General features: G+C 37.4%; 3 protein-coding genes across 3 annotated transcripts; 2 read left to right on the top strand and 1 right to left on the bottom strand.

Moving 5' to 3' along the window:
- Positions 1 to 249: 249 nt before the first annotated feature.
- Tsp_12162 (hypothetical protein) lies at positions 250 to 2,880 on the top strand (the record flags this gene model as incomplete). The annotated part of the gene is given in 6 exon segments (XM_003380456.1): positions 250 to 773; positions 889 to 963; positions 1,607 to 1,638; positions 1,984 to 2,035; positions 2,086 to 2,802; positions 2,818 to 2,880. Coding segments are annotated over 6 exon segments (1,463 nt in total), but the record flags the coding sequence as incomplete, so codon positions are not given.
- An 804-nt stretch (positions 2,881 to 3,684) lies between these two features.
- Tsp_12163 (GTP-binding protein YPTC1) lies at positions 3,685 to 6,636 on the top strand. Its single transcript, XM_003380455.1, has 6 exons — positions 3,685 to 3,756; positions 5,353 to 5,400; positions 5,468 to 5,515; positions 6,036 to 6,131; positions 6,235 to 6,366; positions 6,439 to 6,636. The coding sequence occupies exons 1-6, from the start codon at positions 3,685 to 3,687 to the stop codon at positions 6,634 to 6,636; spliced, it is 594 nt and encodes a 197-aa protein (XP_003380503.1).
- A 1,022-nt stretch (positions 6,637 to 7,658) lies between these two features.
- On the bottom strand, positions 7,659 to 19,226 carry Tsp_12164 (papilin). Its single transcript, XM_003380454.1, has 29 exons — positions 19,077 to 19,226; positions 16,991 to 17,239; positions 16,652 to 16,751; positions 16,445 to 16,575; positions 16,115 to 16,319; positions 15,863 to 16,035; positions 15,649 to 15,769; positions 15,349 to 15,584; positions 14,794 to 15,147; positions 14,528 to 14,710; positions 14,158 to 14,296; positions 13,349 to 14,089; positions 13,124 to 13,258; positions 12,765 to 13,035; positions 12,341 to 12,702; positions 12,021 to 12,263; positions 11,647 to 11,826; positions 11,411 to 11,584; positions 11,025 to 11,327; positions 10,608 to 10,971; positions 10,394 to 10,518; positions 10,166 to 10,297; positions 9,923 to 10,099; positions 9,672 to 9,860; positions 9,023 to 9,208; positions 8,654 to 8,890; positions 8,283 to 8,452; positions 8,065 to 8,220; positions 7,659 to 7,730 (listed from the first exon to the last, which is right to left on the bottom strand). The coding sequence occupies exons 1-29, from the start codon at positions 19,224 to 19,226 to the stop codon at positions 7,659 to 7,661; spliced, it is 6,258 nt and encodes a 2,085-aa protein (XP_003380502.1).
- Between the last annotated feature and the right edge of the window lie 2,488 nt (positions 19,227 to 21,714).

Below are 21,714 nucleotides of genomic sequence, written 5' to 3'. Positions count from 1 at the left end.
CCATTGCTTTGGTAGTGGAAAAGCCGTTCCGCCAGTGCGGCGGCAGATTTTCACGCAGTCGCATTGTCGAAACTGACGTCTGGTTTCTGTTCACCATCACTTTACTGAGCATTTATATGCTTTCGCATATATCGAAATACATTTACGAGGTTTACGCGTTTGAGCAAGATTTTAGTAGGAAAAATCGTCTAATTTCGTTTCTGCGGTCATTTCGAGAGACAATTATTTACACGTTTGCATTCATATCAGTGATATTTTTTCTAAATCTCGTTTCGAACATCATAACCGTTTATTTGGTCAAAAAGGACGAGAGAATTGAATACGGCTTTGACAACTTGAACGAACTTGGCCGACTGTTGTTGAGAAAGAAATGCAGATTTACAATGTTAACTTCGATCAAAGACGATCCAATATTTCATCATCTGCTGATCAATCCAAAAGCTGAAGATGAAATCCCCTGGACAGGATTGTTCAGAAGGGCATTTGTGAAAAATCCACCCCTCTACGTGGACAATCGTTTTGAAATGGGAAAATTAATCACTAAATCTTCGTTATGTTACATCGGCGTCGATTTGTCCAGTTTGAAAGAGTTTTACGAGAGCAGATTTTGCTTTGTGAAAGTGATTTCGATAGTGAAAGAAACTTCACGACTGCAAAGCGTTTTCTATTACAGAGAAGAAGCTCTGGAAAGCAAGTTGTCCGTCATGTCGACGAAATCGTTGCGCATGTTCTACGCAGGCCGGGCGGCTATTTACAGTCGACCGAACAAAACTGTATTTTGTACCACGGATTATTTTGCACTGAAATCGTTGGAAATTGGAAAAATTCAAGATTATTTTTATTTTCTTATTTTTACTACGCTTATTGCTTTTTCATTACTTGGTTTAGAGAAACTTTACTGCAAACTTGTTCCCAAAGCCCCCTCACAAGTTGCTAAGCACAGAAGCTGAACTACATTATCTCGTATTTTTCTGTTCAATATTATTTCCATTGGTGGGCGAAAGTTTGGTTTGATGAAAACTTTCAGCGATAGTCAACTAATTCAGTGTGCTTTTCAAATTTTCTATTTCAAAATGATGCAATTTGTCTTTCCACAACTAGAACTTGCAGTGCAATTAAAATTTTCTTAAATTTCTTTCAACTGTCTTTCATTAGTTCAACTTCATCAACAACTGATCAAAACTGTTTTTAAAAATTTTATAATTTACAAATTTTCAAGGGTTTTTTTGAAATTATTATTTGCAGTAATCAATTTTCTACTCATAAATAAATAAGGTTGAGGTCAGTGTTCAGAGCAAAAACTTTCTGCATTCATATCTGAAATTAATAATATTACATATATGATCAATGGAATATGAAAAATCAAAATAAATGAATAATTTTTATTGAAAAAAAAGTTGTTCCACTTATATTAGTAATAATTAATGATTGCATATTGAACAAAACGAAATAGAAAATTCATAACCGTTTTATGTATTGCATAATTCAAATATTTGGTCGCCTTGTTGCAGTAGTAGTGGTGGTGGAAGATTTAACTTGGCAACGTTGACCATTCATGTTTGTGCTGCAATATACTCAAAATGAAGGAATTGTGTTTATTTTGTAGATGTGGGAAAATAGCACAGTAACCGCCCAGAGGTGAACGTTGATCGTTGTTTGAAACTGGGACGCGTCAGTGTTGTCGTTGGCTGGCATGCGCTTGGTTGAATAAAACTGGCAAATTAAACATTCATCTAGCAAAAGCAGAAGTTGTGACACACACACACGCATACACAGTAAATGGTTAGTTAGTTGTTCACTTACTTCCTCTACAGTTGTCAATTTTCTCAACTTCATATTCATACTTATGGTAATTTTTGTATTATTTATTGCTTTTTTTACAATTATAAAACGGATTAATATTTTCTTGAACAGCGTATCAAATGAGAAAATTGTTTCACTTGATCCATTTTAAAAAACAGTTATCCATCCATCCTTCTTTAGAATCAGTCACAAAACAAAAAAGCACCCATCATCAAGACCATTATCAGTGAAGGTAAGCAAAAATGGAATAAAAGAGTTATCGATTTTTTGAAACCGACTAAGAAAATCCATATCACGCAAGCAGTACCAGTAGCGGATGTTAGTGGAAATGGTGAGACAATTGCAGCAGAGTTCAAGGAAGTTGTGAAAACAGGAGGCGATCACACAACCGCCAAAATCGACTTGCCTGTATCTGCGGCAGTTATTGAACAAGAACAAGAAAATTCAACGACACAACACACTGTTCATGACGTGACAACTGACAACTCCCAATCTGCAGATAATAATTGTGATAATTGTTGGACAGTTCGTTATGGAACACTGGCCATTGTTGTGCTGGAAGCGACCGCTTTGGTCAGTTGGTTCGTGTTGCACATTGTATACTCGTCCAACAATAAGGATGCGTTTTCCATCTCGTGGCGTGGTGTTGTTGCTTTGCTTTTGTTGACTGTAATTGCGATGGTTGTTATCGGTGTTTTGACCAACAGAGCTTGGCTACTTTGGCCTCACATTGCCATCCAAATGGCCGGCATATGCACCGGCATGGTGTTGACTTTGTCGACGGTGTTGGTGATGTCGGTCGGATCTGAAGCGTCGGATTATCTCTTTGCTAAACTATTTTCACCAGAAAGTGTTCCCTGGTTCGAAAAGCTGCTCGGACCAATATGGCCATTCTGTTTGGCCGTCATATTTAACTTTGTCACCGCTTTGGGACTTTGGTTTTACACTGTAAACAAGCGCTGTCAAATGCATTTGCGTTCTAAGGAAAAAAGAACTCAGGTTAGCTTTTTGAAGCTCTTCGAATTGTTGAAATCCAAAGGCTCGCAGCTAGCGTCCGCTGGTCAAACAAAACCATAGATTATTGTTCAAAGTCGATCGGATTGGGTTCAACTTTCAGCCGTCGTTGTTATTCATCCGATAAACTGCACTATGCTGTACTGTACTCAATCGATGACAGTTGCCGGCATTTTCACTCTGAACAGCACACTGTTCGTGAAATGTTGAAGTTCAACTTTGAAATTAAATTAAATTAAATTAATTCTTTTTCAACAATTTGCTGACATGAATTGAAAATTCGCTACATTATAAAAGCACCAACTTTTATGCAAAACTTTCCACCAAAGGGGAAAGATTAATTTCGACATGCTCATTCATTCTTCTCTAACAAGGAAATAACAAAAATACTACTTTTCCGTTTATTCTCAACTTGTTAGTTTATCAGTTGAGTTTATTATGTTAAAATATTAATGTTATTTACAATTTTTTCCACATCTTTACAATGTGACTGCTGACGTTCAGGTGCATTATTCTCATACAATGACTTACTCACTTGGCAATGTATAATTTATTATTAGTCACATTTTTTCATGACTTTTAAGGAATTTTAAAAAGATGTTTTTTACGCAGGCAATTTACACACATATATCCAAATTATATAAATATACGCACAAAATTTATGTAACAAATGATATGTAAAGCCATATTGCATTTCTTTGAAAATATTGTTTTAAATGGAATAAAATTGATGAATTACTTTAAATATCATTAGATTTGATTTGTAAAATTGGCTATTTTTCAATTTTCACTTGCTCCATTATTATTACTATCAATGACAGAAACAAATAGTAAAATAATGTTCTACCGTTTGCGTACTGTCTTCTGATGAAACCTACTTGTCAAGTTACTGTGCCTGAAATCGTGACACTTACGCAGTGGTTGGTTGGTTCAGTTCACGTTTTAGTATTAATTTCTGCTTATTAGTTTCAGACACAGGAAACATCAAAATGGCACTGAATCCTGAATAGTAAGTACTCATATTTGATTATTAATCAATTCATATCTCGATTTGTCTACTATTGGCGACAAGGTTCGCTTGCCTACCAGATTTGCAGTTTTCCTTATTTACATTACTTCGTACTCTACATTAGTTCAGATTTTTTTTAATATTTTATTTTCATTTTTTATCATAATCAATTTTTCAACCAACACTGCAATGGTGAACATTTGCTTTCGCTTCATTTCCGCTATAAATCCTCTTTTTCCTTTGAAATTGGAAAGTAAATTTTCAAAAGTTTTAGCTTCAAAATTTTAGCTGTTGAAATGGAAAGGTTTCATTCAATAAGTTGAAATTTGCTTTTTTTTAATCAAAACAGTTCTACTTTGCTGTCTGCTTGATGTGTTACTAGAACGATGACCTTATGCTATGAGCGTTCAGTAATTCGTAGTTGATGGTTTTCGTGTATCATTTGACTCTCAAATAGTGGTCACGTTAATTTGTATTTTTTGTGTGTTTAAATTTCATTTTTAAAGTTTTCAATACAATCAGTGATGACCATTCAAATTATCTATTTAAAATGATCTTTTTTGGGTTTTTTTTATGATTTAGAATACTGTAGTATGTCAAATATTTTCTTTTCAGAAGCCATTTGATCTGGTTGCATGTTCAGCATTTGACGCTGAATCTATAATTTAGACATTTATCATAAATCATTTGTAAAGAAATGTTTTCAGTTGTTTCTACTATTCATTTAGATTTTTTATTATTTTGAAAACACGTAAATTGTTTTTTAGTTGTTTGCAATTTTTCAATTTAGATTCATTTCAAATTATAAAAGATTTACATCTTTTTTTTCACCTGCACAATGTGATCAGTATTTTTTCCACAACTGAGTTTGGTGAACTATGCTTTGTCTTTAGCAATCTATTATTTATTTATTTGTATTTTTTGGTTACTGTTAGTTCTACTCCTGTGATTAAGCTCTTGTTTGTTTATGCACATTTTGCATCATTTATCACATCGCAGACGTTAAAGTCATACATTTTTGGCATTTTCTAAAAATGTCTTTGTATGTTTATTTTGATTGATAATTTTCTTTCATCATGAAGAATGAAATTTTTTGTTCATGTTTTAAAAAGAAATGGTTTCCGCTTTATATTACGCTTACTTTTAACGTGATGTTTATTTACAAGTGAAAAAAAGAATTTTTATGTGTTGATGCTTGTGTTATAAACTGCTGGAAAATTGGATGAAGAATCAGTAATTTTGTATGATGCAATTATTTATTGCTATGTTGAATCATCATTTAATACATTTTTTGAATTTGTTTTATAGGTGTAATATTGTACAGAAGAAGTATAATATTGTTTTTGATTAAGAAGTATGTGAGCATTGTTTAAACGATATTTTAATTTAGTGATTATTTGTTTAAACTTTTGTTGATTGGCGATTCTGGAGTTGGGAAGTCTTGCCTTTTGCTGAGATTTGCGGTAAGCATGAATTATTTTTGCTTCTTTTATTTCAAATTATTTTATATATGCATATCTATATAGGATGACACTTATACTGACAGTTACATTAGCACTATTGGCGTTGATTTCGTAAGTCTGAGCTAGTTATAATGTTTGATCTAGTTAGTTATAATCAGTGAATGTGTTTGTTTTGCAGAAGATTCGCACTATCGATTTGGATGGCAAAACGATCAAGCTTCAGATAGTAAGTGATTCAGGTTGATGCTGGTTTTCTTATTCCTGACTGCTATTCAGTTTCTGTTACTGTTGTATGCATCATTTGTTGTTACTTTGATGTAGCTGATTGTTCATTATAATCAATTAATCCACCACGATGTATGTATGTAGTGATAATATGAGTGATGTGATGTAATGTAAAATTTAAATTTATATCTGCACTTGTTTTTAATATCTGCATGTTTGTTTGATAATTGTTTTTAAATATTGTACATTGATTTTTCAATGAATGTAAGGAATTCGTCATAGAACATTACGTTGACAAGTTTTGTTTCTTTACGTGATAATGATTTTTTCTTTCCCGATGAATGAATCAGCATATCCTATTGTATACCGTAATCGAAACGCAGGTATGAGATTGTGAATTTGTATAAAATGTTAAAATATACAAAAAAGATATAACGTTGTGATGTCTTATTTTACAGTTTTAAGTTAAGGTTTTTGTTTAAATGATCCATATTCGCGGGTAATTATTAGTGGATGTTTAGTGGGATACTGCTGGACAGGAGCGTTTCAGAACGATCACCTCGAGCTATTACCGTGGTGCGCATGGGATCATTGTCGTTTATGATATTTCTGATCAGGTAAGAAAATAATATATATTTTTTTAATTTATCATATTAGTAATGTTTAAATGAACAGTTGATGCATGCGAACGATTTTTGATTTTTGTTTCGACTGTTGCAGGAGTCTTTCAACAACGTTAAGCAGTGGTTATTGGAAATTGAGCGTTACGCTTGTGAAAATGTCAACAAGTTGCTAGTAGGCAACAAGTCCGATCGAACAGCAGAACGAGCTGTTGAATATGATACTGCAAAGGTGTGCATACTTTTTTCTTTATTATTGACTTTTGGGTTGCGAAAAAAATGAAGTTGTTGATTTTTATTGCAGGAATATGCTGATCAATTGGGTATTCCATTTTTGGAAACATCGGCCAAGAATTCTACCAATGTTGAGCAAGCATTTTTGACGATGGCAGGTGAAATCAAAAGACGTCTTTCACACGCTGTCGGCACAGCAGCTGGTGCACAGCCTGGTGTGCGAATCACATCCACACCAGTGCAACCACAGAAATCTGGCTGTTGTTAAGTATCGGATTCCATCTTGACCGTTTTTATATTTGAAAAAGGAAAATTTGATCATCGTCATACATATCATCATCATCATCATCATCCTGCTATGGTCGCTCGCAAGTGTGACATTTTTTTCTTCTTTCATCTTCTTATTTTCTTCTTTGCCGACGCTCTTTTCATCCTTCTGTAGTAAGAATAAGTGAACTTTTTTTTTAATTTAAAAGTTTTTTCATTCCACCACCAGCCATGCCCATTTATTGTCAATTTTGGGGTTTGGTAAAAATTTTGCATCGTTCAGTTTCATAATGCTTCAACTTTATTTATCTCGTTTGTGTTAACAAAATAATAGTCATCAGCTTATGTGTATAATCAGTTTTTCCAATGTGCTGGTCGGCTAGTAGACAACGGTGAAACTGAAGTGAAATTGGCTGATTTTTACATAAGCATGGTATGGACAATTTTTTTTCTACTACGCCCTATCCTGCTTTTTTTTATACAAAAAAGAAGAAATTTATAATAATTGTTTGTGTTCTGGTTTCTATTTGTCTGATTCTTTATCATCATCTTCCATTGCTATATATTACGTATATAATGTATACATGTTATATGTATATATACGTATAACTCTATTGCAACGACATGTATTAATTGCTAACATAGTCTCGTTGTTTGATTTCTTGTCAGAAGTTGTAAAGATGATTTCAACAAAGAAACAGATCTGTGTATTGGTGAACTTTTTTTTGTTTTTTAATACTCACTCACTCGTCAGTACAAGTGTGCAATAAATGTGGACATTTGGGATAAAGTATGATCATATGAAATGCACACAAACACACAAACTATAATAATGGGAAAGAGAGAAAGTAATGTGGAAGATGGATTTGCATTTTATTATTTGCTTACCAATTTTATGATGGCTAGAGGAAAACAAAAGCATTAATAATTCTTGAGTCTATTTATTGGCAGTGTGACATGCTTGTAAATTAATAAGCATAGGAGGACATGTTGGACATATTGCATATACTATGTATATATGTATTAACGATTAAATGGAATTAACGACAGAGTTAAAAGAAGAAATGTCAAGCGGGTAGGATTGATCAACTTATGCTGTAAAATATCAATTAAAAGAGAATAAAAAACAGAGAGAGTAACAACTAGACTATAAATTGATAAATAAATAAGCCAACAGCTAGCTGTGCTTATTGTATTGTTCTTCTTTGTTGATTTGGTTTATGATGATGGTGATGAATGAAGAAGAAGATGTGGTTAATTTACATTTCGGCAAGACTGACAGCACTAACGACCATAATAGGTGTGACTGCAAAGGCCTGCACTGACCACTAGTCGGCAGTTCGCCAGTAACGGATTGTCGACACAATTTTCGTTGTTGGATTCTTGTCTCTGGGCTAAAGTGAAGTGAAAGAAAATTTAAATTTATCACCTCCAAAAGGGCAGAACAGCAGATCAACTGATTACCTTCAACTACAACGCGTACAGCGGACGAGAATGAACCAGCTGGTTGCAGTAACGCGCAACTGTACTCTCCGCTGTCGGATATTTTTGCTGAATTTATGGTTAACGAGCCGTTGAACTGAACCTGAACATTGGTAATTTGGAATTTTATTACGGATCTGCAAAAAAAACGAGAACATTTCTCACTTCAATTCGTCGACTGACATCGGCAGCAACGTGACGATTATCCTTGTACCAGACTACGTTATTTTTGTGGTGCATCTCGTCTGTCCCGCCTCTACAATTCAGCACAATTGGCTGTCCTTCTTGATAGGTCCAACGCGTGCTGTCGACTTGTACCGAAACTGGAGCATGTTCTGGAATGGAAATCAAGCATTAAAACTAACAAGTAATGGAATGGAAAAATTCCAGCAAAAAAAATATAAGCTGTGTGTGGCAGCATTATTATCATTGGTATGTTGTGTTGTCATTCGTTTGTTTCATTCATTTCACTTTTCAGATGCAGTGTTTACGTGCGCGCTTGCAGACGTTTTCAGTGAGAAAAATATTCTGCTCACCGAATGTTCTCTTACGATCATCGTCCGTAATGGACATGCTGACAGCTGCATTACAAGCGGATGCGCATTCTTGTTCCGAGTCGAATCGGTTGTCATTGCCGCCGCAGCCACCGTACGCGAACGGTCTGCACTTATGCGACCGAGGGTCGTGGTACCACTTGCGCAGAAACGACTGCTGACAGGGGCCAGAATCGAACTCCAGTTCACAAGCACTGCCTGCGAGTGTTAGAAGAAGACCTTTACAATATCGAACGAATTTTAAATTAGTAATGGGGCTGAATTTAAATGAAATTATTTAAACTGTGTCGTTAAAGCGCCGCAAACGTTGCTTGCTGCTTGCCCCTCTGCTGTCCCTCTCTTGTTGTCTACCTGTTGTTGTCAATTTTGCAGGTTGAACGCAACGTGCCTCGCATTCGCTTTTCGTGTTGAAGCGGTTCGCATTGCCTCGACAGCCGCCATATGTGAACAATTTACACGCGCTGGACACACGGTCGAAGTACCACTGGCTGATCGGATCCAAACAAGGTCCAGCATCACGTTCCAAATCACACACGTCTGTACACTCACACACACACATTATCATTATTATTATTATAACGAAATTCTGTTGAAACTGATGGACAATTGAAGAGGCAAGCAAGAGTGGAATTTATTCGTTTATCAGTGGAATTCTTTAAATTTAATCCCCCTACTATGAATTGCAGCAGTGGATGGAAAACAAGTGAGGCAAAAACAAGCAAAATAGCGACCATCAAATATTCAACACACCACGCACATGCTGCTGCTTTGGGTAAAAATTGCAGTTATTTTTTTCTTCACTGTTCATATAATATTTTCCCTTGTATATATATATATATGTTTGTGTATTTACTTATTTAGATGAATGGGAAAGAAAGAATTCCCGTGAAAATGTGAATGAAAATCAATTAACAAACTGTGCAGTGTAGTGTCCATAATTTGGTTTGTTTGGTTGGTTTTTTAGCACAATTTTAAAAGTGTTAAAAAGACTGAAATTTACCTTCGTTCAAGTAGCTTGTTCGGCGTGGATTGCAAATATTGTCGCATTCTTCTTTGCTAGAGAAACGATTGCCGTTTCCTTCGCAGCCTCCGTACACAAACGACACGCACTCGCCACGTTCCTGGTTATAAGACCATTTCGGTACTGATGCCAAGCATGGCCCTTCGTCCGGTGGCATTCGGCAGACATCTGTAATAATTGGTTTCATCATGTGAAGAATAGACTGTATAAATAATTAATCTCATAAAAACCTTGATCACGATAAGCGCCGCAAGCTCGTTCGCAAGCTTCTTCAGAAGTGAAACGGTTGCTGTTGCCTCCACATCCGGTGTACATGAACGACGTGCACTGCATTCGTTCACTGTCAAAATACCAGTTCAGCAAACTTCCATAGCAGGTACCAATATCTTTGCTCTGTAGGCATAAATCTGAACAAAAAAGTGTACATTATTGATTTCCGTACAGAATTGAACAACTACTCAATCAGTACTTACCAGGCAGTGCGGATGTGGGCAACGGATAAAAACGAGGTGCCGGACTGCTTGCTGGCCTTGACGTAGATTGAAGTGGCTTTTCAAACGGTGCTGGTTCAGTATCACTGAATTCAGCGCACACTCGTTCGCAATCTGTAAGAGGTAAATTGAAAACAGTTCGTGTAAATATGTGATACTTTTCTGTCATTTTTCCACATTTCCATGCTTGTGGCGTTCAGTTAAATATACCTTGACGCGTTTTGAAATTGTTTCGATTCCCTCCGCATCCTCCATAAACAAATTCAATGCACTCTCCACGTCGAGGCTCATAATGCCATCTGGTGGTCGCATCACGGCAAGGGCCAACCTCAGGACTGGAGTTGCAGTAATCTATGAAGAAAAGAAGCGAATTGTTATCTCAACGCGAACGCTGTGCAAAGAAAACTGGGCATTCGATACCGACGTGTGAACGGTAAGTATCACTTTCGATGCTGTTGTCCAAATCGTTGATTTCATTATTGAAATTTTCATACGTAGTCGATTCTTCGGGCTTTTCCTGTGGTCGTCCGTGGATGATGTTCTGGTGTCGTACAGTTCCGCACGCGGCTTCGCACGCTGAAGATAAGCATAAGTGAAACCAACAGCACAACAGCAGCGCATAGGAAGATTTTGCATACCGCTTCTAGTTGGAAAACGATTTTCATTGCCTTGACATCCACCGTAGACAAACTGTTGGCATTGTTGCGTCATTCGATCGAAGTAGAACGATGGTATGTATGCTCGGCAAGGTCCTGTATCTTTGGGTAAATTACAGATACTGCTATCATCTGTTAATAGGGGAAAATATTGTAAAAGAACTGTAAAGTGCAATTAATATTACCTGGACGACTGGATTCAGCTGCTTCATCAACACGGGAAACGGTGAAAACACCGCTGTGACCAACACTACCACCTGCGCCACCAGCAACAGCAGAACTCAACACTTTAACCTCTTCTGATGATGGCATATGCTGTTGTGTCGATTTGCTACCACATCGTCGTTGGCATTGTTCCAATGATTGGAAATTGTTCGAATTGCCCAAACAACCGCCGTATGTAAATTGTTCACAACGTTCTCCTGTCCAGTAATAACGCATTTCTCGACCAGCGCAAGGACCTGACACAGATGGAAGCTGGCAGGGATCTACAAAGCAATAACAGACGAATTTCAACATGGTCCAAAGCAAATTAATCAGTTGATCAATTTAAGTGAAAGATTTTTCGAACCGGCTTTGCTGGCACATTTTTCGTGACATTCTTCCATAGTCTCGAAACGATTATCATTGCCATGACAGCCGCCATAGTAAAATCTACCGCATGTACCCTCTTCGTGCTTGTAATACCATTTTGCGACATATTGATCACAAGGACCGGAATCTTTGGGCAATTTACAAAAGTCTTCTGTAGAAGAAAAACTGTTTTCTGCTTGCCTTTAAGTTTATTTCTTGGTTTATTGGTCTTACCGATCACTTTCGCACATTTAGCTTCGCATAATTCTTTGGATGCGAAACGATTTGAATTTCCTTTGCACCCACCCCAGGTGAATGTGATGCACTCACCCATGGCCGGTTCGTAGTACCATTGTGTAATTTTACCACGGCACGGACCAGTGTCTACTGGCAGTTCACATACATCTTCGTATTCTGTGAAAATTTTATCATCTTATCATTCATCATTCAACGAAAGCAGTTGTTCTTCTGATTGTGAAATTTTACACCAGTGAAATTGCAGTAAGTTGAAAAGAGAGAGAATTTGCGGAATGAAAAGGTTAAAAATAAGATGTAACTAATAATTTGCGGCTTATTTATTTCAGAGATAGCTTTGCACCCTCGCTTACCTTCAGATTCAGCACCTGTTTCTTCTGGTTGATGAGAAAATGTAGCCGGTGGTGAGACGGTCAACGCTTTACCAACGTTATCACAAGTGGCCATGCATTCATCGTATTCCGCGAAATTGTTTCCGTTTCCGTTGCAGTGATAGTAGAATTGCATGCAGTAACCTTCAGTGATATCGTAATACCATCGAATGGTTGTTGAACCGCATGCGTCGGTGCCAGGAATTTTTGGCAAATAACAGACGCCTGAACACATTACACCGCAGTTACAGTGCAACAGTCGAAGTGGAATTTGTGTAATTAAAAACAATTTGATTAATTACCCTGATCTGGAGGATTGACGCAGACGTGTTTGCAGTCTTCTTCTGACTCGAATCGATTTTCATTGCCACCGCAACCACCGTACCAAAATTGCCGACAAACACCTTCTATAGGGTCGAAGTTCCACTTCAGCGAATAGTCTGAGCATTCACCAGTTTCTGATGGCAGTGTGCAACTAGCTAAAGAATTGCAATAGTTACAAGTCAATTTTTGTTCAGAATAATGCTTGCCGATTTGTTCAGGTGAAACAGGCCCTCGTAGTGGTGGTGGTATGGTGATAACGGGCGATTCTTCGGCAATTTCGAAACAGCCTTCCATCGCTGGGCCTTGAGCTGCTTTCTGACCATCTGGACAGCAACCGAATCTAAATCACGCAAACTGCCCGTTTATGAATCGTCATTCATTTGATTTGACAAGAATGTTTACTCTTTCAAACGGCAGTCGTCACAGCCCTCGTGCCGTGGTCCGAGAGCAGCGGTTACTCCATCCGGGCAGCAACCGAAACGTGTATAGCGACAAGGACATCCTTCATAATTTGATCCTTTGGCATAAGTCTTTCCGTCCGGACAGCATCCGAACCTTGAAGTAGCGCATGTTTCAGGACAACCAGCAAAACCTGGACCAACAGCAGTGCTCTGACCATCTGGACAGCAGCCGAACTGACTCAGCGAACAGCCGCATCCTTCGTTCTTGGGACCTTAAACCGTGGTGATCAGTACTTAAATCTTGAGTAGTAAGTTTCAACGTGTGCGCAGTTGTTACTGTAGCTCATTTGCATAGCATACCTTTGGCTAAGGTGACACCATCGGGGCAGCAACCGTATTTTGATATGACACAAGTTATCTTCACAGCCTTTGTTTTTAGGACCCAGAGCAGCGGTTTTGCCATCAGAGCAACAGCCAAATGGACTTGATTCACAGCTGAACGTGGATCGGTCACAGCCTAATATGTAGTGCAGGAAAATGCAGAAAATTAACAACAGACAAACTAACAATTTTCTATGCACGCACCTTTGTAATGTGGTCCGAAAGCAATTGTTCGTCGATCAGGGCAGCAACCGTACAAAGACGCCGAACAAATAGGATCGCCGCAGCCTTCGAACTTTGGTCCTCTAGCCAGGGTTAGGTTGTCTGGGCAGCAGCCGTACTTGGTGCCATTGTTCGAACAGTCGCCTAATTCATAGTTGGTGCAGTTCAAATTGTCCGGTCCAAGAGCTGGTGTTACCCAATCAGGGCAGCATCCAAATTCCGTTTTTGAACAATGCACATCAGTCTCGTTGCCGACTGTTTCATTTCCAAACGAATCCGTCTCGTTGAAAAGCGTAGCCGTGGTATCGCTTAGTAGAATATCCGTATCATTGCTCATATCAGGGTTGGAGGTAATGTTCATGCAAGGAACCTCGACGGTCACGTTTTCACTGTTGGTCAGATTGCACATGCGCACTGTGCACTGCACAGTGCTAGTGTTCGTTTTCTCGTCAAACGTTTCTGTGCAACATTCTGCATCATCTTCAGTACAGTTGTTCGCCTGTTTTGGTTTCATTGGTGCAGTGTCGTTTTCCAAACCAATTCCTTCTTCGGTGACATTCATCTCAGACATACAACCCTCAAAGTTTGCACCGTCAGCTGTGGTATAGTTGTCAGGACAGCAGCCGAACTCTGAAAGGCTACAATTGCTGCACCCTTCGAGAAACGGACCACTGGCAGCGGTACTGTTGTCTGGGCAGCAACCGAATTCAGTTTCATTGCAAGCTGTGAATTTCAAATAATGATAAAACATCAATAATGGAAAAGTATTCAACCCAATGCAAACATTATACCTGTACAGTTTTGCAAATTACATTCTTGAACATCAGCTGGTTTTTCATCTTCATCGCACATCGCTGGATTGAGTCGATAATCATAATCAAAGCAGAGTACAACTCTTTTCTGCGTTCCTCCGCCACAAGGTGCTGAACACTGCATCAAGACACACGAAGTAAGTAAATAATTTTCAATCAGATGATTTTTAAGATAATTTTGATAGTTAGATGAGGGGATGATTTTGAATCTACATTTTCTTTTTTACATTATTTAAAATGAGTTGAAAGAAGTAGCATTCTCCATCTCCCTCTCACTCGAGAGAGAGAGAGAGTTTTAAAATAGGGAATCGCATTTACTGATAGTTAGAGAATAATTCCTTTATTTTACCTCATCCCATTCACTGGTGAAATATGTTCCAATGCATTTTTCTTCGTTTGTGCAGTTTTGTCGACTGCTTGGCTTTACATATGGATCGCAATGTAGTTCATCCATTTTGATCAATTTGTTTCCTTCTTCAATCGCACAAACAACGGAACGTGTCTGGTGACCGTGTCCACATTTTGTTGAGCACTGTAAAATTTTCATTATCAAAAGAATGTGTAGGCAAAAACACCTTACGGACGTTTCGTTGTCTTCGAAAAGTAATAAATTACCTCAGACCATTGTGACGCATGCCATTTGTAAAGACAAGGAATAGGGGTAGCACATGGGCGTTCATCAATCGGTTTCTCCCCCTCGCATCGATCGTCTGAATAGATACGCCCCGAAGAATCTCTGCACGAGACGTTTCTTGTTTCAGTGGTATCGTTGCAATGTTCGCAAAGATTCCACTCTGTGACGTGCCAATTTAAGCCTTCACAACGTCCAAGATTGCAAGGACGTCGATTGTTCGGCTCATCCGGTGCATGACAAGCTTTTCCGGGCAACAGTTGACCTTCCTCGCCTTCTTTCTCAGATCGGCATGTTACAGATCTGTATTGAAATGCCTCGCCACAAGGGCTACTGCACTGTAACAATGAAGAAGACAAAGAAATAAATTAAAATAAACGAGACCACTGATTGATGGTTGTACACGTATAAATAACGCAAAAAACTCAAACAACAAAACGTACAGAAGACCAAGGTCCGACGTGCCATTCTGGACAGGAAAAGCGATTGCAAGGTTGACGAAATATTGGCCTTTCTTTAGTGCAGAGACCATCTCTTACCGATACTTTAACACCATCGGCCATAGCTTGGTGACAGAACACGATTCGATATTGCATTCCAGTATCGCCACAAGTTTCAGAGCAGGGTTCCCATTCACCAACGAACCATTCAGGATCGCAATCTACAGTCGAGCAGGTTCGATTTAATTCTGGTAAAGTACTGTTTAAGCAGAATTCTTCATCCACAGTTTCTTTGGTAGAACGATCTGTACACTGAACAGTTCTCTCTTGTATACCTGTGTATTTATTTGTGAGAAGTTTTAGAATTGTGTTTTTCAGTTTAAACCCTTGACTGTTTACCTTGACCACAAGTTACTGAACAAGCGCTCCACGGTCCAACTGTATATTGATATGGAAGCGATTCAGTTAGCGGAACCGAGAATTCATATTGAATTCCAGAGTTTTCAGTTTGTCGTAAAAGCTTTACAGAAAGAAAACAAAAACATATGCATGTAAAAATTAATCACTAACAGTAATGAATGGGTGGTGTTTAACATCGCATGCTGTCACTTACAACCACAATAACGGGCTCTTTTGTTGGTCCTTTGGCGTAAAGCTTTTCAAAAGCAACGTTGTTCTGCTTGATTCGTTCATATTCAAACATTGTGCCAGCAACTTCGATCGTCTGCGGAAAGTCAATTTTCCAATGACCATTCAGCCAATATTTGCCGGCTTCATTCCTTAGAGCTGAAACAACAGCACAACAAATGTTTATTTATCATTAATATTAGAAGAAAAATGATTTCAGTTTTCCGCTATTTATTACCCAAATAGTTGTTGGTAGGTTTGCGCTCTTGGATAACAATGGACGTAGCGCCAGTAGGAATAACGATAACATCATGATAGCCAGGTTTCAGATCACTTTCATCGAAAAATCCTTCAACAGTTTTACAAGTGGAACCATCACCGCCGCAAACACGACACAGATCTTCTTTTAGAGTGGATCCGAGTTTATTGTCACATCCAACAGGCTAGAAAAGTTGATAACAACTTACTTTTCAGTGTGTGAGCGCGACTGTGTAGTGAGGAAGGGGTTGAGATTATTTTTAGTTTGCTTGTTTATTGGTATTATATCCAGAAGTTGCATACTGCTTACCAAGCAAAAGCCTTCGACACAAATGTCGTAGTTGAACGCGTCGCAGCGAGTGCCATCGATTACTTTTTCAGCCCATTTATAATAAAAATTTTCACCCTCTGGAATACACATCAACTCGCACTTGTTCAATGCTAGAAGAATTCAGCGGTTGTTTTAGCATCAGTTGTATTGTACTATCTGGTATTGAGAAATAAATATTTTGCTTACCTCGAGTGAACGGCCGCCATTTGTAATATTTCCCTTCCAAAGCTTTATCATTATATTTGGCACATTGTTCAGCCCGAAAATCAGTTTCTGTTGGACATGGCTAGAAGAATAAAATCTCCCTATTTTCTGCAGCGAGAAATAATCAAGCATCCTACTTCAATGTTGCATGATACGTAACGTTTTTTAGCGCCGATGCAATTTCCGCTACAATGGAAACAATTTCAGTTAGAGCATCAATCATGTACGTCTGAATATCAGTTCGCCTAATCTGACATCACATAAGAACGAGAACTGTGAATTTTATAGTTCCTGTATTTCTGTGAGTTTATTTAAATTTACATTGAAATTTTCCTTAAGAGTAGTGTATTTGAAAAAATGTTGTATGCATTTTTTTACGTACGAGCAATTTCGAGTCTCGATCTGAACTCCTCCACCGCAGGTTCTCGAACATTCTCGAATAACTTCCCATGGTTCCCAGGGTCCAGATTCTTCTTGCCCAACGCCTTCGACTGAAAGTCCACTTTCACCAGCACCGAAAACGGCGTACGCTTGTCGAGCTTTTCTGGATAACGGATGTTCGACCAAATCCTGTAGAATCAAACAACATTATTATTGATGTTCCTTAGCAGTTTCAATGAAAAAATAGTCAACTTAAATATTTTGATACTTATAAATGATTGTTTTTGGAAAGCAGATGCTATTCAACGAAGAAATCGCAACATTTTTTTAAAATATGCGACGAAAAAATCCTAATAGTCATTGGAAAAAGTTGACATCATTTGATGGAACAGCTGGCAGTGTGATAGATTTAATCATAAGCACAGATTGTATTTTTCTTTATCTATACACAAGGGGACCTCTGAACCAGTGTCCAGACTGTTTCTGCATCTGTGAAGCAGACGATCGGTTTCTTTTGCGCCACATGGCTACTTGTCAGTTGTGAGAAATTGTGAAAATATCTGCTATAAATTTTTTTAAAAAGTTTCTTTTCTGCAATTTCAATAGATACAGACAGACTCAGCTTTGGTTTAGATACTTTTCCACTGGAAAGTTGTTTGTTATTTGTTATGTTCGACGTAATTATTAATGAAATATGATGGTTTGTTTTCAAAATGAAATTGCTAAAACTCTTCTGAAAGCAAATGAAACCATTCTCTAGCCGTCAGGCTCATCATATTCCCTGCAATGAATAAGCACACTTTGACACGTAACGAGTTGTTGTTGTTGTTATTGCTGAAACTTTTGCTTACAGCACGATCCTACAACGTATATATGTCGACGGAATATTGCAGAATGTATTTTCTTTTTTCTGTTCAATTTGCCTTCGAAATTTGAGAAACTTCATCATTGGCACATCGCTAATTCTCTTGCTTTCTTTTCTAAATTCTTCTATCACATATTCACTGGGAAAGTTATAAAAATAGAAATTTTCTTGAACGAAACTATTTAAAAATTTAATGCATCTATTAATAATAATACTAATAATAGTTGAGATTTAATTTTTGCTTTACAATTGCGAGGATGACGTATTGTCGGAATGACGAAATGATGTTGTGTTATCTATTGGAATGTGTAGAATTGAATTGACAACCCCTGTGTCGGACCGAGTAACCAGTCAAACGGTGACTGGGGATGATTTATCGTTCCAAGCGGTCTTGAAACAAATGCGTCCGCTTAATGCACTGCATATAGTTGACGACAAATTTGAATACACGAAATATGTGACGTCCATAGTGAAAGCAAAAGCAAAAGCGTGTTCTCTTTGTCATTCAGACTTACTTGCACACCGCTTCATGCTTTTTGCCTTTGGGTGAGTTCGGAGGGTAGAATATTTTTTTTAATATCGAAAGTCATTTGAAAAATTTTCTATTTTACTTTCGTTGCTCAGCATCTGCACTGAATAAGTTCTCCACAGGAAGGGATATGATGAATTATAAAGTCAAAACTACACTAAAATAGATTTAAAGTTAATTATGTAGTTATTATATTCGCTTGGTTTACTCATACGATGAAGATAATTCCGACTTGTACTGGTATTGTTGAGCAACTTGTTCTTATTCTTTCTCTCTCTCTCTCTCTCTCTCTCTCTCTCTCTCTCTCGGTATTCTCCCTCATTCCCTCTCTTTGATGAAACTTTTTGCACACAATTGATTTCCGATTCAGATATATAGGCTAAGCTAATGCTTTGCGTAAATCAGGTCCTCCATACGACCTCGGGCTAGTTGTCATCGCAGATGACACACTGTGGCTTGGAAAGGGCAAAGTGCTTGTTCAATTTGGGTCAAAGTTCTCCTCCCATGTCAATCTTTTTACGCGTAATGACGAAAGAAAATAAATTATTCCTCGACATGCGACGGCGTTGGAAGCACTGATATGCGCACAAGCCTGTATATAAAATGATAATGAATAATAAAATAATAGTTACCTGAGGTTCAGCAGTGGTGACAGTGGAAACATGCTTTGCAGTGGCATCAGGTTTATAACAGACGCCGACAGTAACAAGCAAGCAAGCAAATATTGAACAACAAGTAGGAATAAAATATCTTCGCCTAGTGGATGGCGGTTTCTTTGTCATGGTTGAAATTTTCAACTATTCAAAGGAATATTTGACAGTTGAAAAGCAATCTGAAAAAAAGAACAGATCAAAATGAAATTTCCAAGCAGCACAGTGGTCAGTGGGATGAGATTGGTCAAGTGAGACGCGGGATGCGCGATGGAAACGTGGCATCAAGTGAAAAGCAAAAAGAAAATATGTCTTTTGAGCTGACGGACGCACGACAACGATTAGATGAAATAAACTAGCTAACTAATGGCACAACCGACAAACCGACAAGCGAGCAAACAGCGCTTTGTCACTTTTGTTCTGTTTTGCTTTCATATTTCTCCAATGGCAGATGTCGCGTCGCAACTAGACCGGAGTAGTGTGATCTGCATCGTCGTCATCAGCATCATCATCTTCTTCTTCTTCTTTTTAACTTCACACTCAACACTGACTGAACTTTGACGACAGCACTCACATTTAGCATTTCAATATGTAATTTCTATCTTTTCTTAAAAAAAATTCTTTCATAAATTTCAATTATTCTTCTTGAATGAGAAAAACGGAAAACAAAAGAGCAACGGCTCACTCATTAAAGCTTATCAATTATGACACTGTGGCCGAGTTTTCATAGTCATGGAAAATTTATTAGTGACCAAAGAGAAGCATATCATTATCCAAGGTTGAATGAAGAAGCTTCTCTTCTCTTCTACTTTCTCTCTTTCTCTTTCTGCTTCTTCTTACCTCTCTTCTTCTCTGGCTTTTGGGTGTGTGCATCTGGGGCTGTGTGTGTGTGTGTGTGTGTGTGTGTGTGTGTGTGTGTGTGTGTGTGTGTGCAATGTGTGTCTGTCTTTCTTTCTTGACTAGCAAAAAGCATTAGTGGTCGACCAATCGCCGCTGACCCAAGCCAACAGGCGGCGCTATATGACGAAGCTAATCATGGCCGCCGGTCAAGACAACAAGCTAGCAACAACCCATTCTGAGACAATGGTTCGCTCGGTTCGAGACCGTCGACCGTGGTCGTACTTTTAATAGTGGACATAATTAGTTTAACATGTGACCATTTGACCAATGGTGATAACCTCATCTGTGTGCGCACATGCTTGTTTGCGTGTGTGCGCGCGCGTGTGTGTGTTTTTGTATGCGCGTGTATTTATTTTATACGGGGAAAATTTTTTCTGAAATTTCATGCGATCATTCTTTTGAATATAATACTTTCATGATTGTAATGATACAACTGATACTTTGATGTATTAATTGCTCTGTCATTTTAGTAATTTTAGTAAAAGAAACAAATTGAAAATAAGATATTAATATCCAATAATGACAAGAATATTATTACTACTACTAATAATAATACTATTTATTACTAATATGATTACTTAAACAGTTAACAACAAAGAGGAGATAATTTATAATAAGTAAATAGTTCTTTTAACTAATTTTACCTTTTTAGTGTTATTCTACTTGAAAAATTATGATTTGGTTTAAAAAATGTTCTACAATGGAAGTTCGCATCATCTGAAGCGTTGCATGACTTACATTTCGGTGGAAAACAAAGTGAGAATGGCGGAAATTAAATTGTGCTTTTAATCTGTTCAGTAAACAAATCAGTGCTTCGGTCGGAACTTTTGGAGTTGATTGTAAATTGTATGCACACGCCATGTACAGGTAGGTACAAATAAATGCATGACAAATTCGGTGCTGACAAATGGCGTGGCTACTTTATCTGATTTCCTTATTTTTGGAAAGCGGAAACAAAGAACGGTAAAGTAACTTTGTTGAAATGAAAAATTTTCGCATGAAAAGCTGCCCTAGAACATAATATAAATATAATGAGTTATTTTTATATTTTTATAGCTGCGAAATAAAACACCACCAAGTAATCAGAATAGGATAAGCATAAATGTTGCATATTGTCATCATTGAGTGTCAATTGGATTCAAATGTCAATGACGTAAGCCAGGAGCTTTGAAATGCTCGACTCTGATCAATCTGTACATGTAAAAACGGCAAAGCATTTCCAGTAAAAATAACGTTATTTTGCTTTGCTTATTTTTTGAGAGTTTTCAATTATTATCTAAAGAATGGTGCATCGTATTTTGCTCATTTTTTTAAGTCTGACGTTATAATTTATGTTTCTAGTAAATTAGTGAATGTTATCTACATGTGTATTGTCTGCAACTATGCATGAGTTAAGTTAAACAATAATCTTTTATAACTAGAAAAAACATACTAAATCTATATCATTAAATTGAAAATTTTACGTTAAATTTATTATTTTTAGATATCACTTTTGAATTTCAATATAAAATGAACGAAACAAACTGAATCCAGTCCAAATGATCATCTATCTTCAAATGCTTCATGCACACACAGAATTCCCATCGAATACAATATTGTATTTGTTTTTTGAGATGAATCATTCTTTCACTTTTTTATTTTTTAAGTCACGAGTCTACCTTTTCAATTTAAGAAATTTCAAAAAGTAAAATTAAAATACATGAATTTTTGAAGTTCGCCA

This window comes from Trichinella spiralis (genome assembly GCF_000181795.1).
Source record: "Trichinella spiralis strain ISS 195 chromosome Unknown Scfld2, whole genome shotgun sequence".
Taxonomy (NCBI): Eukaryota; Metazoa; Nematoda; class Enoplea; order Trichinellida; family Trichinellidae; genus Trichinella; species Trichinella spiralis.
This window is presented reverse-complemented; position numbering and strand designations above follow the sequence as displayed.